This window comes from Monodelphis domestica, chromosome 1, assembly GCF_027887165.1.
Source record: "Monodelphis domestica isolate mMonDom1 chromosome 1, mMonDom1.pri, whole genome shotgun sequence".
NCBI classification, from domain to species: Eukaryota; Metazoa; Chordata; class Mammalia; order Didelphimorphia; family Didelphidae; genus Monodelphis; species Monodelphis domestica.
In genome coordinates, this window is record NC_077227.1 from 503,748,629 (window position 1) to 503,766,460 (window position 17,832).

General features: G+C 43.8%; 1 protein-coding gene across 2 annotated transcripts in view; it reads left to right on the forward strand.

Moving 5' to 3' along the window:
• The window catches only part of PEDS1 (plasmanylethanolamine desaturase 1), a 43,357-nt gene extending 26,614 nt beyond the window's left edge, over nt 1-16,743 (forward strand). Inside the window, exons 2-5 of one of the 2 annotated variants that reach the window (XM_016427983.2) lie at nt 10,942-11,033; nt 12,377-12,521; nt 14,324-14,536; nt 15,443-16,743. In XM_016427983.2, the coding sequence (XP_016283469.2) occupies nt 10,942-11,033; nt 12,377-12,521; nt 14,324-14,536; nt 15,443-15,564 (572 nt within the window). In that variant the 3' untranslated portion in view covers nt 15,565-16,743. 2 annotated transcript variants of the gene reach the window in all.
• The last annotated feature ends 1,089 nt before the right edge of the window (nt 16,744-17,832 follow it).

Genomic DNA, 17,832 nt, shown 5'->3' on the forward strand with positions numbered 1-17,832 from the left:
CATTTCAGTGCTTTCCCTCTTTTAATTATTTCCTATTTATTCTGCACATAATCCGCTTTGTATAGATTTGTTTTCATGTTTTCCCCATTAGATTGTAAGCTTCTAGAGGGGAGAGATTGTTTTTTGCCTCTTTTTGTATCTTCAGTTATTAGCATAGAGCCTGGTACATCAAGGTAGGCAGCTGCGTGGCTCAGACAGACCTAGAGATGGGAGGGCCTAGATTCAAATCCAGCTCCAGACACTTCCTAGCTATGTGACCCTGGGTTAAGTCACTTAACCCCCTTTGCCTAGCCCATACCAGTCTTCTGTCTTGGAACCAATTGTATTGGTTCTATTTTTTTTTCCCTCTAATTGATTCTAACATAGAAGGTAAGGTTTTTAAAAAAAAGTTTATGAAATTGAAAAGAAGATTGAGAGGAAGAGTTCCAGGAGATCTGTAAATCAACAAGTTTATTAAGCATCTACTCGGTTAGGCACTCAATCGATAAAGTAATGGGTTTGGAATCAGGAAGACCCAAATTCAAATCTGACCTCAAGACACTTATAACTGTTTGCCCTAGGGCAAATTACCTAACCCCTATTTACCTAGTTCCTCAGCTGGAAAATGGGAACATACCGGGAGAAGGAAATGTGTAGCTTTGCCAAGATAACCACATAAGGTCACAAGGAGTACAACTAGACTGAATAACCAATGTGTTGGGCACTGTGCTAAGCACTAGGGATATAAAGACAAAAAAGGTCCCTTCCCCCAAGGAGCTCATAATCTATTTAAGGTGATAAAATATAATTATTCCAAGGAAGGATTTTCCTCTTTGGTCAGTGGTAGTCAAGAAAGGCTTCCTGAAGAAAGAGACTTAAGCTGAGCCTTGAAATATGAGTAAACAGTTCCAAAGGCCCCATGATAAAGAGCTAATAGGATTCGGGTGCAGACTGAAACTAATTTCTTTCTTCCTTTTTTTGGGGGGAGGATGAGGTAGTGGTAGGTTTGTCCAATACTGAGATTTTTTTTTTGCTTGACTCAACAGATTTGTAGTGGGTTTTATTTTTCTTGCCCTCTGCAAGGCAGGATGAATGGGAAGGAAAGAATTGGGAACTGAAAATAAAATAATTGAATTGGATTTTAAGAAAGAAAAAATGAAGTATTGTAGGTTTTGGAGACACAGATGGTCTTTGTGACCATTGACAGTGGCAATGAAAGTGGCAACTTTCCTTTTATTGTATTTATATATTTCCAGATTCCTTAATTTCCTTTCCCTTCCCACAAAGGTATTGGTCTGTAATTAGTACTCCACCCCCAATCTTACTGATTTTGGTCTCCCAGCTCTCCTGCTTCCTGTTTCCAGATTCTGAGATAGCTCCCAGGATTCCCATATTTCTAAATATACTTTTGGTGTTTGTACAGGTGTTCCATGAAGCTCTGGAAAGGAAAGATGCCTAGGGCCTCTCATTTGTCATTAACTCTCTTTGTGTCTTTGTCAATGTCAATCCTTCTCCCTGTCTATAAAACAGTCCTAGATAATCTCAGTTTCGACAATCTATGCTACATAAATGTTTGCTAAATTGAATTGAATCAAATTAAAGATCATTTCCAAGTTTCAGACTGTGTACTTGAAGCAGTCCTGTATAATGGGTTATTCAGAGCTAGACCTAAATTTGAACCCTTCTCCAAACTTTTAACCTGTTTACTCATCTATAAATAAAATAGAGGCGATTCTCTTCTAGGAGAGTTAGTGCTGATCAAATGAAATAATATATATAAAAGAGTACATCTTAAAATATTTGCTATGAATTTTATGATATTTATTACATTAAATATGGAATTATTTTATATATTATAAAGCCATATCAATTTTTATTTTTCATTCTCTATAGCCATGTACATTATAAACATTTGAACAAACCAATGGTTTGGGCTTTCCTGACCTCCAACTCCCTTTTGCAAATAAAATACATTCAACATTTATTTGAGCTTCCAGGTAGCCAGTCATAGAATCTTAGAATTTGAGACTCAGTGAGACCCTGGAAAAACCCTAGTCCAAACCTTCATTTTCTTTTGTTTTTAAACCCTTACCTTCCACCTTAGAATCAATACTGTATGTTGGTTCCAAGGCAGAAGAGTGGTAAGGGCTAGGCAATAGGGGTTAAGTGACTTGTCCAGGGTCACACAGCTAGGAAGTGTGTCTATAGCTAGATTTGACCTTCACATCTCTAGGCCTGAATCTCAAACCTATAAGGTGCAGAATGTAAGGGGTTAATATAAAAGGTTGAACTGGATTATAAATAGGGTTGCCAGGAATATAATCAATTTCAAAATTATTTTTTTAACAATTTATTTATAAAATATAGAAAGAGCGAAAGTAAGAAAGTCAGAGAGAGGATAGGGTAAGATATCTAACCTACACACTAAGTATTTTGCTCCAACCCCTGGCTCAACCCAGGCAGGGCTAATTAGTCCTTAGCTGGAGGGGCCTCAGCCTTGAACTGAGAACCTGGGGATGCAGGAAGCCTCTCTCAAGAGGGAAGGCCTCTCCCGAGGCTGGTCCCTTCAGAAAATCCAGGAAAGGAGTCAGCCTTTTTCACTCACCCACGTGGTAGTTTTAAGGAAAATAGAAGCAGTCTGAGGTCCTCAGTCAGAGCTCCTCCAAGGTCAAGTTGAAGGCAAAAAAACCTCAAAGCCCTTTCACAGGAAGTTCTTGGCATTTTTAAAGATCATTCCTTTTTCTCACTTCCTGTGACTTCCTTCCATTTTATGTGTACTAATTATAGCTACAGTTTTGCTTAGGTCTGTCCAGGGGGCAGTCAGTTGACTCTGATTCTTCACCCACTATCACACACACGTGAGTCACAGACTTCCCCTACTCAAGTGTAAGTGGGGTGTTTACGCTTCTGGTGATTAAAAATGGGCAGGGGAGAGTTAATTTAATCTTCAATCCACTGAGCCACTCAGCTGCCCCTTCAAACCCTCATTTTACAGAGGAGAAGGAAATTGAGACATTTACTCAAGACCACATGGTAAGTTATTGGTTCACTTAGGATTTAAAATTAAGTTTTCTTGACTCCAAATCCAGCCCTGCCCCACCCCCCACCCCCCAAACACACACACACACTCTGGGTCATTTGTTTTGTGATCTGCCATTGAGTTTTGAGTCCTCTAGGCTTGGCCTCCACTGAAGTTGGCTGAAGTTCAGCCACTGAGTTGAAGGCTATGAGCGGTGGCCTGTGGGGTATAAAGTCAGGAACAACCATTGTGCCTTACCCACTAAACTATTTGAGGCAGGGGTTGGGGGTGTGGGGAGCTGGAATGGGATTGTGATGGTTGCATCTGTTTCGGTTTTGTCACTGAGCATTGCTTGGCTATAGTCAGGAATACTTCAGAGGTGCCCATTCCAACCTGTGCAGTGGCTGCAGTACTCTTATTAATTACTGATAGAAATAGGGCTGAGGGGCCAAAGAATCTGGTACTGGCAGCAAACATTCCATCGACCTTGTATCTGCTGTTTGCATAGGAGACAGACATGGCTCTGGGGCAGTAGACTTTTCTCTTGATTTGTGCACACTAAGCACGTACCCCCACCCCACACCCCACTTGTTTGCCATGATGCAGACACTTCTCCCTTCCCTGACATGCCTCATCCCTGAAGCCTCTCCTCCATGACCACTTCATACATACATGCACATCATTTTCTTATACAAAGGAGAGCTACCAATTATACTAGTTGTTCTGTTCATTGTGGAATCACTACTGTATTGGCTCCAAGGCAGAAGAGAGGTAAGGGCTAGGCAATGGGGGTCAAGTGACTTGTCCAGGATCACACAGCTGGGAAGTGGCTGAGGCCAGATTTGAACCTAGGACCTCCTGTCTCTGGGCCTGACTCTCAATCCACTGAGCTACCCAGCTGCCCCCAACACTAGTTCTTAAGGCCTTAGCATACCCTAAAATTGCCACCTTTAGTCCTGCTACCATACTCAATACCCCTTTCTTTGGGGGGGATTCAAGGTCTTTTGTTGTCTAAGACTGTGATCTTTGCCCAACTCCTAAATGAGGGTGCTGAGAGTGGATAGAATGCTAGACTTGGAGTCAGGAACCCCTTGGTTCCAATCCCACTCTGATATTAGTCTTATGTGACCCTGGCAAAATGTTCAACTTGTTTTGAGCACTTAAGTAGTTTCATCTTTAAAATAGTATAATGCCCGACTCAGGATTGATATGTGACATAAGTGAGATAGGGAGCAATTTGCAAGCTTTTACTGTACAATAAGGATATTATTTTTATTTTATCAATAAGAAAACAGGCCCTAACGGGACTATTTTTTTTTCACATGAATCCTGAGAAGGCTCTTAGGGTTTCAAAGGATTTCTATTGAGCAAACATTTCAAAAACTGTCTACTCTTAAGAAATGAGAATCCTAGAAACATCAGGAACTTGGATAAGGAGACCCCCTTATCCAATCTCTTCCTGAACACCTCCAATGAGGACTCCAGGAAGTTCTTTCTGCAGTTGGGCATATCTAATTATTAAAAAGCGTGTTATTATTGAGCTAAATTATGATTCTTTGTAACACTACACTCACCCTACCCTACCCCCAATCCCCTCTTACCTCCTCCAAAGGGCTTCATTTTATCCTCTAGGACTACTCAGAACAGATCAAGCTTCTGTCTGAACTAGGATACTTGCTACTTATTTGGAGACAGTAGCCCAAAGGGCAGTAAAGAAACACAGTGGTACAGGTGAACAGATTACATCACAAGGGATGACTCACAGGTATTCTGGTAACCAAAAAAAACTCGTTATCCAGGATATTTATGACCAGAAAAGATGAGAGGTCATATTGCAGAACCTAGGTACAATTTATCAGATGAACAATCCAAACACTGTTGTGCCATTTACAAAATTTCATTTGTTTTAAATAAATTGTAGGATTTAGAATCAGAAGGGAACTTAAAGGCTATCTATATCTAGCCCAATGTCCCATTTTATAAATGACAATCATTTGCCTGAGGTTACACAAATAATAATAATTTACATATACATAGTTCTTTAAGGCTTGCAAAGCACTTTCCTTACCACTAACTTGTGAAGTAGGAATTGTTTTGTGATAGCATTATTATTCACATTTTACAACATGAGCAAACTGAGGCTTTGAAATTAAATGACTTCTCCACCATAACTTTGTTAGGAAGTAGCATATTTCAGATTTGAACCCAATTCCTGATACCAATTGAAAGAAAAAAATCTTTTCTTTTGGGCTTTTACCCTAACTAACTAATGAGGCAAAACTCAGGACAAAGAAATGAAAGTGGTTTATTAAAAATATGTCAAAGTAGCAACATGTTGACTGGTTGATCCCTGGGAATCAACCTGGATTTCAGGGTGGACCATCTTTTTATAACAAAACTTTTCATAGTAAGACAAATTTTTATAGAATTCCCATCAGCAAAAGAAGTGGGCCTGTGCAGTTCAGTTCCTTCCTAATAAGTACATGACACTTTGCACACAGGTGAGATATGTGACTTGCCTACCATGACAGATTAACTAAGTGACATCTTCCCCCAACACTGACCAGCAGGGCTGGGAACACAGTGGGTCAGAATGAAGATTTTTTTAAAAACTCTTATATTCCACCTTAGAATCAATACTGTATATCAGTTCCAAGGCAGAAAAACAGTAGGGGCTAGGCAATTAGGGTTAAATGACTTGCCCAGGGTCACACAGTCAGGAAGTATCTGTAATCAGATTTGAAACCAGGACCTCCCATCTCCAGGCCTGGCTCTCCTATCTACTTGCCCCAAGTCATGAAATATTTTCAGTACTTCAGCCAGAGGAAGGCTTCTGGCATGTTGGATAAAACTTTCATAAAAGATTTACAGGGGGACAGACATTGGACAGAGAGGCAGCCGTGGGATCCATATGTCCTAGGTTCAGATTTCATCATGGCCACTGTGTGATTCTGGACAAGTCAGTCAACCTTTCCTCTTGATCCATAACTATCACTCACACACCCTCACACACCCTCATCCCAGCACGTCTCATTGCAGATATACAGATGGGCAACTTTCATTTAACTTAAAAGCTTTCCATAGAATTGCCTATGTGATATGATCATGTTTTCACCAAGAATTTCCTATATCAATGGATGAAAACAGAGTTTCTGATGTTAAATGTGAATGTATTTTAAAAGACATTGAATAAGAATCTCCCAGGACAAGATTTTTTGTAGGTCACAACCTCACATAAGGAAAATGAGTCATAAGATGAAGGTCAAAGATCAGTGGGAAGTACCTAAGAAAGCTTGTTTGTGGGGTAGCTGGCTTGAGAGCCAAGAGAGACAGGAGGTCCTGGGTGCAGATGTAACCTTAGATCTTCCTGCCTAATTAGAGATTTTAAGGGGGGGGGGATTGGGGGGGAGTCTACAAGGGAAGGAGGGGAGGAAAGAATGAACAAAGGAACTTCAGGGGTTGAAAAATGTCCTAGAAATAGGACCCAGTGTTGGAAGGGGGCATGTGACCATATAGGTGAACCAGTCACACTTTGCACAGCCATATTCTCTAAGGAAGTTAGCACCTTCATCATAACACAGAATCAAATGGAAAACACCTGACTGAGGCTAGCACATATTCTAATCCAGCATACCCTCTCCACTCTGAGTGCTGAATAAGCTCTCTTCAGGGAAGACTGTCAAAGCGATTCCTGCTTTAGACTGCAGTTCAGACTCCCTGGGGTCCCTCCCAGCCCTGAGATTTTCTGATCCTGTGGTGCCAAGGAGTTTCCAAGGTCGGACAGATTTCCAAAGGTGGTTGTCTTTTGTGGCCTGAGTGTCAAAGTCTAGTGCACCTAATGAGGGTTAAAGAATAGCAAAAACAGAACACAGGGGACCCCATGTGCAAGTTGGGAAATCTTGGGGATGGTCTCTATGCCTAGTTCCCTCTAACCAGAATAGTAGTTGTCAGACTAATAATATCAGAGATGTACTGGGGTAAGGGGGGGTAGAGGGATGGAGCACAGTGCTGAAGTTTTTTTTCCATCCTTTCTCCTTCCCTTCTTTCTTCCTCCCTCTCTTCCTTCATTCCTTCCTCTTCCTCCCTTTCCTTCCTTTCTTCTTCCCTCCCTTTCTCTTCTTCCCTCTTTCCTTCTTTCATTCATTCCTTTTTCCCTCCCTCCCTTCCTCTTCCTCCCTGTTTCCTTCCTTCATCCCTTCCTCTCATCTTCCATTTTAGAATCAATACTGGATATTAGTTCCAAGGCAGAAGGAGCTGTAAGGGCTAGGCAATGGGAGTTAAGTGACTTGTACAGAGTCACACAGGAAGTGTCTTGAGGCAAGATTTAAAACCAGGGCTCTCCATCCACTGAGCCACTAGCTGTTTTTGTGAAGTAGCTTTTTGCCTTTTCATGGTCTCCTCTCCTGAGTACAAATCCTTCATTGGCTCATATATTTGGAAAAGAGGGAACCTAATTGAACATTTTCTATAATATTCTTCCCTTGTTCCCATGTAAGCTGTAGATGAGTATGTGTGAAACCTGTATGAAAATAAGCCCACTCGCTCTGCAGAGGAGAATAGAGCCTCACCCCTGGAAGGGACCTTAGAGAAGGGGTTTTTAACTATTTTTGTGTCATGAACCCCTGTGGCAGTCTGGTGATGCCTGTAGATCCCTTCTCAGAAGAATGTGTGTTATGAATGTGCATTCATAATTGAAAACTCATTTGAAGGTTAATGGAAATCAAAACACAGTGTTTTTCTCTAATCCAAGTTTATTCTTTAGTTTAGCCCCTCATTTCCCTGGAAGGAAACTAAAGGTAACCCAGGAAGTCCACATCCAAGGTTTCCCACTGTCCTAGGACGTGAGGGCCCTTCTCTCAGCCTATGCTCGGAGGTATTCAGGGGCCCTGTCCTCCAGAGGCAGCCCACGCCCTGGTGGTTGCACACAGAGGCATGTAAGAAGGCCCCAGGGGCATGCCACACCCTAAGGTGCCTCCCCCAGCCCAGATCACACTGAGCCTGCCCCAGAGCTCCCTTCCTGGGACTGTCTTAACTCCTCTTTCTCCTCTCCCCACCCTGCAGCCCAAGAAACCAGAGCCAACTGTCCCCACCCTCTGGGCACAGCACACAGAGGGCAGCCCCAGCAGGCGAGCAGTGCCAGAGGCAGGATTTCCTGGGCATGGCCCTCAAGAAGCAGCTGACTCCAAGTTCCTCTTGGGTAGAGGATGGCTCCAGCTGGGTTCAGGGAGGGCATCATCTTGCAGGGCAGGTGTACAGGCCACGGGTTTCCCCTGATGCCCAATCCACCCATTTAAGGAGGGTGTGAATGAGTCATTCCTGGATGCTAAGGAAATGCCAATGCCATTGAAAGAGGCCCAGTCTTTGTAATCAGAGCAGTTGTGAGAGGTAGCAGCTCCTCCCGGCACCCAAATAGATAAAGGGTGCACAACAGTAATGCCAATGGGGATAGCTCACATTTGTCTGTCTTTATATGGCTTTCTTTTGATCCTTGTCACAGCCTTGTGAAGGAGCTAATATAAGTAGTATAGAGGAGACAACTGGCAGTTACTCACCCAAGGTTGTACAGCTTAGAAAGTAGCAGAGGCAGAACTCAAACATGAGACCTAGGGCTCTTTCCATTACCCACCGCTGCCTCCCTAACAAAGAGGTTTTCTGCCAGCCGTGGCATTTTGATGGTTTTCCTCATAGGCCCATTTTTTTTTAACCCTCACCTTCCATCTTAGAATCAATACTATGTATTGGTTCGAAGACAGTGGAGGGAGGAGCAAGGGGGGGAGGTGTTAAGTGACAGACCCAGAGTTACACAGCTCAAAAGTGCCTAAGATCATATTTGAATCCAAGACGTCCCCTCTCTAGGTCCGGCTCTCAGTCCACTAGGCCACCCAGCTGCCCTTGTTCATATGCCCTTTACCTATCCTACAGTATGTTCATCCCCTCCTCCCACTTTCCTCCGTCCTTCTGGATTGTATGCAGTGTGAGGGTTACGTTTTACCCATCTTCATCTTTCCTAGGGTCCAAGCACTGGGCCCTTCCTGAGTAAGGTAGATGATCACAGATTTTTTGCTGAGCACTTGTCCTTAGTTGTTCCTGTTAACCATCCACTCCTCTAAATGTACTTCAGCCACACTATGTAAGGAACCTTATTCAAAGCTGGAGGGTGAGAGTGAACAATCCAACAGGCAAAGCCTAGACTTTTCCTCCAGAAAAGCACTCCCTCAAGGCTTCCCTTCTGAAACTGGTATGGCCAGGTGTCCCCTTCTCCCAAAGTGGTATTTATTCTAGTGATAGCAGAGGTCCTGAGCAGTGGTCAGTCAGAGTGGCAGACTCTCTTCTGGACCAGTGTGTCATCAGAGCTTCCTTGCTAATCAGTTACATCCCCATTTCACCTAGGGAAGCCATAGCCCAGAGAGGGATAGACCCTGGCCCAAGGGGGTCAGTCACACAGGAAGCCAGGTAATAATCAATCAGCTTTGGTGTACTTTATACGATCCTTAATCTTTCTTCCTCCCCCCCCCCCCCTTTCTTTCTTCCTTACTAACAGGAAGAGCCACTCTTTAACCCTAATAGTTTGCCCTTAGCCTGGGGGAGGGAAATCGTGGAGAAGGGAAGGGAGTAGACAAAAGAATTTCTTGGAGTCGTAAAATTACAATGATAGAGGGGGGGAAAGATAGAGGGGGGAAAGACTGCAGAGATAATCTAGGCCATCTCCTCATTTTTCAGGTGAGGAAACTGAGACCCAAGAAGGTGACATGATTTGTCCAGGGTCACAGAGATTAGTAAGTGGCAGAGCCAGGATTCCAAAATTCCAAATCCAGTTCTTTCTCTCTCTCTCTCTCTCTCTCTCTCTCTCTCTCTCTCTCTCTCTCTCTCTCTCTCCCCCCCCCCCCCCACTCTTTCACAGTCTCTCTCTTGTCAATCTCTTTTAATCTCTCTTATCAATCTTTCTCAGTTTCTCTCTTGTCAATCTCTTTCTCAATCCCTTTCTCTCAAACTCTCAATTTCTCTCTTCTCAATTCTCTCCATCCCTCTTTCTCTCATCCCTCAAACTCAATCTATCTCTGTCTGTCTGTCTCTCTCTCTGTTAAGTGTCTGAGGCTGGATTTGAACTCAGGCCTTCCTGACTCTAGCTAAGCTTAGAAACTATCCACTTCAACACCTAGCTGCCCCTATACTTTCCTTTCCATTCTCAAATGGACTCCCTGTGGGGGAGGGAGCTAAGTAGAGCATATAGATAACTTTGTTGATCCCTGGGTGGGAGGGGCTCAAAGGACATAGCAGGAGGTTTATCCAGGGATGTTAGGGATAGAACTTGAATTTGGGGATTCAGGAAGTAACTCTTTGAGTTTCAAGTAGGAATCCTTCCCTCCTATCAGTCTGACAGGGGTGGGTGGGGGGTGTCCCAACACAAGAGACAAAGAGCACAGAGTAGGGAGATACAGCAAGATTTATGTGGAGCAGCAAGTGGGGAGGAATCCAATGCCAGAAGAGGTAGCTATGGAGGCCCACTGGGCAGGGGAATGGGGAAAAGGAGCAGCAAGGGGGAACCCAATGCCAAGAGAGTTGTTGGCAGTTCCCACTGGGTGGGGGGAGGGGGATATAGGGTCTTATAGGTTTGGGTGAAGGAAGGGGGTATAAAAGAATAAGGCAACTCAGATTGCCTCTGTTGGTTGTCTCTGGGGAAGGTGAGCTACTTGGGTTAACTTCATTGGATGTCCCTGACAGGGGTGGGGAGTCCCAGTCTTTGGGGGTGGTTCAGCCATGTAAGACAGGCTGAGGAACAAAGTCCTGGTTTCTGCCAGGTATTGCTGGGCTTGACAGGTTTTGGAGGGGAAGCTGTTAGTTTCCATAGTTGTTAGAGAAAAGGGGGACATTTTTCTGTCCCTCAGTCTGTTACCTATCCTCCTCCTTACCAGAATACTCACTCTCCCCCTCTTTTTTCTCAGTTGCAGGGGCCCTTATTGCTGACTTCCTGTCAGGGCTGGTGCACTGGGGAGCCGATACCTGGGGTTCTGTGGAACTGCCTGTGGTGGGAAAGGTTTGTACTCAAGCCTGATTCTGCTAGCTCTTGCCTTCTGGGTGCCACTATACTGGGTTAATTTCTTTTTCTTTTTTAAAACCCTTATTTTCTGCCCTAGTAACAACTCTTAAGACAGAAGAACAGTAAGGGCTAGCTGCCTAGCTTCTTCCTTTGGGATCATTTCTTTCTTTCTAAACTCTTATCTTCCTGATTTTAGAATCTTAGAAACAGGGGGCAGCTGGGTGGCTCAGTGATTAAGAGCCAGGCCTAGATATAGGAGGTCCTAGGTTCAAATCTGGCCTCAGATACAACCTAGCTGTGAGACCCTGAGTAGGTCACGTAACCTCCATTGCCTAGCCCTTACCACTCTTCTGCCTTGGAACCAATATTCAGTATTGATTCTAAGATTCTTTTTTTTTTTTTAACCCTTACCTTTGGTCTTACAGTCAATCATTATTGTGTATTGGCTCTTAGGCAGAAGAGTGGTAAGGGCTAGGCAATGGGGGTTAAGTGACTTGCCCAGGGTCACACAGCCAGGAAGTATCTGAGGTCAGATTTGACCCTAGGACTTCCCATCTCTAGGCCTGGCTCTCAATCCACTACGCCAACTAGCTGCCCCCTGAACCAATTTCTTATGAAGAATTAGGCCCTGAGCTCCTTAAGGGTTTAGGACTATGATATTTACTCTTTGACTATCCTCTTTTAACACTTATCCTAGAGCCATGCTGATTCACTAGCAAAATGGAAAGGGAAAATGAACAAAGCCATCTAGGGCTTCCTGGTCAGCAGGGCTTCAGGGCAAGTCTGTTCTGCCCTCGCAGTTAGTGAGGTCAAGGCTGAGCAGCCCTTTGTAGCTACTGCCATAGCTTGTGGCTACTAGAGATCAAAATCTAGCTACAGTTCTCACTTTCTTTCCTCTCCCAGAGGGCACTGGCTTTAATTAAGCCACAAGAATTTACTGAACTCTGCTCTTTGTCCAGGCTTGTGGGAGATACCAAGAAGTAGAGAAAAACACCAACCATCTTAGATTCAAATGACAAATAATGTTTGATGGTTTAGGAGTTCAGAGAAGAAGAAAATGTGAGTTAGAGTAATCAGGCAAATATATATATATATTGTATGGAGGTTGGCTTTGAATACTGGGCAGGATCTGAGAAATAGGGATGGCATGGGCAAAGGTGTAGATGACCTGAATGAATGCTCTGGTGGTGTTGGGGGGAAGGTGAGCTAATAAGGACTTATCTGATAGACTAAGTGAAAATTAGCAAGAAGGGGTAACAGACAAGGTTGCTGGAGTTGGAGGGAGCTTTGGCCTGGTGCTGATGAGAGGTGCTTAGAGGATGTCTTACACCTTCTCTCAGGCTTTCATCCGGCCCTTCCGAGAGCACCACATTGACCCCACAGCCATCACCCGGCATGACTTTGTTGAGACCAATGGAGACAACTGCCTGGTGACGCTGCTGCCTCTGATGAACATGGCCTACAAGTTCGGCACCCTTAGTCCTGGTGAGGAGAGTGGGGGGAGGGCACAGATTTTAAACCAGAAGCAAGGTAATGTGGAAAGAACACTTCACTGGGAATCAGAGAGGGAATAATAGAAAAAGTAATACTCAAAATCTGGGTAACATCCATAATTGTAGTTCTGGCATATTAGAGGGCAAAGTAGGGGGGTGGGTGGGAGGAACATGGACAAGAGGCAGAGAACCAAGGTGTTACCCCAAGGCTCAGTATGTCCTCATAGCTACTGATCTCTAATATTATTTTTCTTGGTTTTGTCCCCAAGCCACACACAAGCATGACCCAATAACATAAATACCCATGGGGAAGAGTGGGGTAGAGTAATTAAGACTTGTGAGGTAGAGTATCACCAGGTGAAAGAGATCATGCTTCCTCCTTGCCATTCTCCGCCAACACTAGCAAGTTGTCCCCATGTTGATGCTCTGGGGCAAAGACCTAGTCACCCAGGGTTATGGCTCCCCTGGGCAGAGTATGAATAATGGGAAAGAGACCTGGGGTGCATTCTAGGCAAAGGCAACATAGTAGGCGACACTGAAGTGCCAATGAATGTGATACCTGAAAGTGGAGTTCCCATTCTTGGGATTTATGTGCCTCTACCTCTTACTGTCTGTGATACAGAGTCAACATGGTGTAATGAAAAGAGCACTGGGCTTGAAGCCATGAAAGACCTGGGCTCAGATTCCATTTTTCACATTTTCTAGCTTTGTGGCTGGGGCAGTCTGATTTCCCCAATCTATAGAAATGCAGAGAATACCTATAGAAGTTGTCTCTTTGGAGTATAGGATCAAATGAGATAATGAATGGGGGGAGGGGGGTATTATCATCTCTTCCCACCCATCTCACACACAGAGAGAAGATAAATCCCTTTACATATCTTTTTAGTTACACCAAGTTGCCTAGGACCTCAGACACAGAGGCACTTAATACATGTTTACTGGATTGGATTTAATCGAGGTTATCAGAGTCCCTTGACCTTTTTAGCTTTAGTTCTCTCCTCCATTAAATGAATGCAGGGGTTGGACTAGTTCAGTGATGAGCAACCTTTTGAGCTTGGTGTGTCAAAATTTGCCAAAAAACCGAGCATAACTCAGGTGGTGTGTCACTTCGAGAAAAAAAGTCCTTGGCATGCAGCCCCATACTTCTCTGTATGCAGCCATGTGTCATAGAAAATGGCTACACGTGTGACATGTGTGTCATGGGTTTGCCATCACAGGACAAGATGATCTCTTTAAGATTCCTTCAAGCTCTAAATCCTTGATATCCTATGAATCATAATGAGCAAAGCCATTCCTGTCTGCTTCCTCTGTTAGGAGGGATATTATGAAATGAAGAGCCTCTACAGGGCTTTAAGTTGGTCCCAAGGAAGAACGTCTAACCTAGAGAAGCCTTCTTCAGCAGACGGCCAAGGAATGAATTAATGACACTGGATCTCCTCTTCCTTGAAAGCCATTTAAATGAAGAATATTTCAAACATGATCTTATTTAGGAAATTCTAGTCTCAAGTAAAGGGTGGTGATGTAACGAGACCCCTCTGAACTAGGTCCCTAACATACTTTTGGGCACTATCATCCTGGCCAGGGTCGGGGTATGTATGGATAAAATCATAAGACTTGGAGATCATATAATCCAATCCCCTCTTTATATAAGGGGGTTGGGTAGAACAAGCCTACAGAGATTATGTTATACCCAAGGTCACACTGGTAGTGATTTACAGTACTGAGATGAGAACATCATCATATTGCAAACCTTTTTACTAGCATGGCTATATCTGTGACTCTTCCTTCCCATAGATGAACTTTATCAACTCTATCCCTGGGAGTGTTTTGTCTTCTGTCTCATCATCTTTGGGACCTTCACCAACCAAATTCACAAATGGTCTCATACCTACGTTGGGCTTCCTCAATGGGTCACTTTCCTTCAGGACTGGCACATCATCCTTCCCCGAAAGCACCACCGAATCCACCATGTGTCCCCCCATGAGACCTACTTCTGTATTACCACAGGTGAGTTGTTGGAGTAGACATGGAATCATTACAGAGCCCCTGCCCTCTTGGACAGCTCTAGTAAAAGGGAAGAGAGAAATAAATAGGTGAAAAGATCAGACAATGTATGTTTACTAGGTGAGAAATACTTGCAAGAGCTATAGGAACCCAAAGGAAGAAGAGAAAATTGGGGTTGGAGGCAGGGGTATCACTAGGTAAGGCTTCCCAGAGAAGAGGTGGACTCTATCTGGACTTGAAGGATAGTCAGGATTTGGATAAGGTAGGGATTAAAGGTGTTACAGGTGGTAGGAACAGTGTAGTCTAAGCCTACTCGGGTAGAAGAGCTTGAGATACATTGAGACAAGGAGATCAGCTTGGCCCAAAGGGGAATTTCTGTTCTGATATAGTGGGAGATAGGGCTGTAATGAAGATCAGGGCTAGGTTAATCTACTGATCATTAGAACATGAGAACTGAAAGAACATAAGACTTTAGAGTCCACCAAGTTCTGATTTTAAATGAGAGTTTGCAAGAGGATGACTTTTAAAGTCTCTTCTAGTTCTGTCTTGTGGTTTGCTGATGCCTCCATTCAGTCTGCCATGTTATTCCTCCGATTTGGGAGTGCCAAGCTAAAGGTTTTTAATTGAAAAGTTTTTAGAAGTGCTTTTTAGCAGAGGCCACTAATTCCTTTCATGTGAAATGACCTGGAAAGGAGACCTTCTCAGGGGTGAGCCTTTGTATGAACCAGTATTCTTTTCCCTTGTTCAGGTGGCTGCCAGAGCCCTACCTGGTCAGTGAATTTGAATATGTCCTGCCCTCCTCTCCAGAAGAGCAGATAGGATCTTCATTTAGAGCCCGATGTTCTTCTAGAGGAGCTCAAGAAAATAATCTAGGCTTCCCTATTTCTTTTCTTCCCTGACATTTTTCAGGCTGGCTCAACTACCCATTGGAGAAGATTGGATTTTGGAGACGGCTAGAGGATATTATCCAAGGACTAACTGGAGAAAAGCCCAGAGCAGATGATATGAAGTGGGCCCAGAAGATAAAGTAGTCCCCAAAAGCTTTCCTATGAGCTCTAACCTTGTTGCCAACCTTTCCAAACAGCCTCCCTCCATCCATCCATCATCTCTCTCTCTCTCTTTCACACACACCACACCACACCGCAACACACACACACACACACACACACACACACACACACACACACACACACACACACACGCCCCATCCGCCAAGTGCCAGACTTGAAGTGAAATTACTTGGAGACCTGCTCAGTAGATGGGCAGCACCAATGGCTTCTCTCTCCTTTGAAACAAAGATGATACTTGACACATAATAGATTAACATGGTGGCTGGGGGGGCAGGCCAAGGCCCATGTGCCTTCTGGCTAGCATCCTGGGGTGCCTTTCCTCTTCAAGAGTAGGGCAGTCCCCTCCTCACAACACTCCATAAAAACTCAAGGAAGCTTGTGGAAAAGGAAGGAAAAACCAGCTCACAGGGGGTTGGTTGACATTGTCATGTTTCTGCAATGCCTAGGAGAGCTGGGGCCAAACAGATAGGAGGAAGAGCAAAAGGAGGAGGGTTATCATGACTTTGACTCCAGTCCATTGCGGTTGTTAGTTTTTATTTTGAATGCAGTCCTCTGGGGCTGCTCTGCATGAAAACAGCCCATTGGAGGCAAAGAAGCCTGCACAACAGACAGACCTTCATGCTCTTAACGGTTCATTCATCATAACATCTCCTTTGTGCCCTTGGGGATGGGGGTTGCCAGCAGGGCCAACTGACCTCTCCCATTGAGCTTGGGAGACAAGGGGGAAAGCTTCCCTGGGCCAGTCTGGTCCCCACCTCTGCCAAGACTGAGGGAGATCTGTGTGTAACCTGTGCTGGCCCCCTGACTCCCAGCTCAGTTCAGGAACCCCACGCCTCTACCCACCCCACAGGAGCAGACTTGAGTCGGACATTTCCCTTTTCATCGAAAGGCGATAATTCAGCTGGTGCTATTTGCACTGCAAGAGCCATGAGCTAAAGTGATGACTGGATGGGAGGGAAATGATAGCCCTCTTGGGAAAGGGTTGTCAGGAGAGGAGAGGGTTGTTTTTTTTAAGGTGCTTGCTTGTTTAATGTAAATAATATAAAGCCTTAATATCTTTTCTGTAACATGGAATAATATTTTACGGTGATGTTTTGAATGTACATAATATATTTATAACAAAGCAGCCGAGAATACTAACTTTGTTTGCTACTTGGTGTTTTTAGACTGGGGAGTGGGGGAGTTTAAAAGGTATTCTCTGTTCCTCTAGGCCCAAGGCCTCAACCTGTCCTCCTACGATATTGCAAATGTTGCCTGCCCTCTAGGGCTTTAACCATACTTGTTTCCAAAGGATGATCCCACTTCTTATTAGGTAATGTAGCTTATTGTAGTAGATAATTACAATAGATAAATTTCCTTCTTTGGACACATTTATTGAGCAATTACTGTGAGCAAAGCATTGGTCAGGAAGCTAGTACTCTCATGACTCCCACTGGAGCCACCCACTCCAGCAGTCAGTATGGACTAAGGTTCATAAGTCATTCAACATGAGGTTTGAGAAGACTAACAAAATTCAGCAAGTGACTATAGTTTTAAATGGCAAGGTGAAATCCTGATCTAATTTTGGGCTAGATTATTAGGAGTGAGGAGCAGGTTCTGACTCAGTAGTGAGACAATTTCTTCATAATTAAAGCTAAGTCCAGCAAAGGAATAAAGGAATGCACTTCCTCTAGAAATGGGCTATCTCCTTCACTGGAAGTGTTTGGTCCAATCAGAGACTGTAAATCAGATGATTCATTATCATATGAGAGATGAGACTCCTGTCCCTCCCAATTCTGAAATGCTATAAATGCTGGCTGAACAAAGCAGCAGAGGTGATGGGCCCATCGTCTTCCACCCTTCTCAGACCTCAAATTCAGGCACCACATTTAGGATCTGGAATGTGGACATATCTGGAACATATTTAGAGTAAGACAACTGCGATGGAAAAGAGATTAGATGTGTCGGTACTAGTTAAGACTCTAGGAATGGAAAAGAGGAGATTTAGGGAAGACATGATCAGAATCTTTAAGCATCAGGGTTTCCATGACAAAGAAGAAATTAAGTATGTATAGAATTAAGACCAATGGGTGGAAGTTATAAAGATAGAATTTGGCTCAGTTCTTAAGCAACAGTTTAACTTCTTTCCAATTCTAAGTTTATAATTTTAAAATCCTAAATTTATCATTTTAAAACCTTGAGCAATGGAATAGGCTGCCCTAATGGGTAATGAGTTTCTAACCCCAGAAG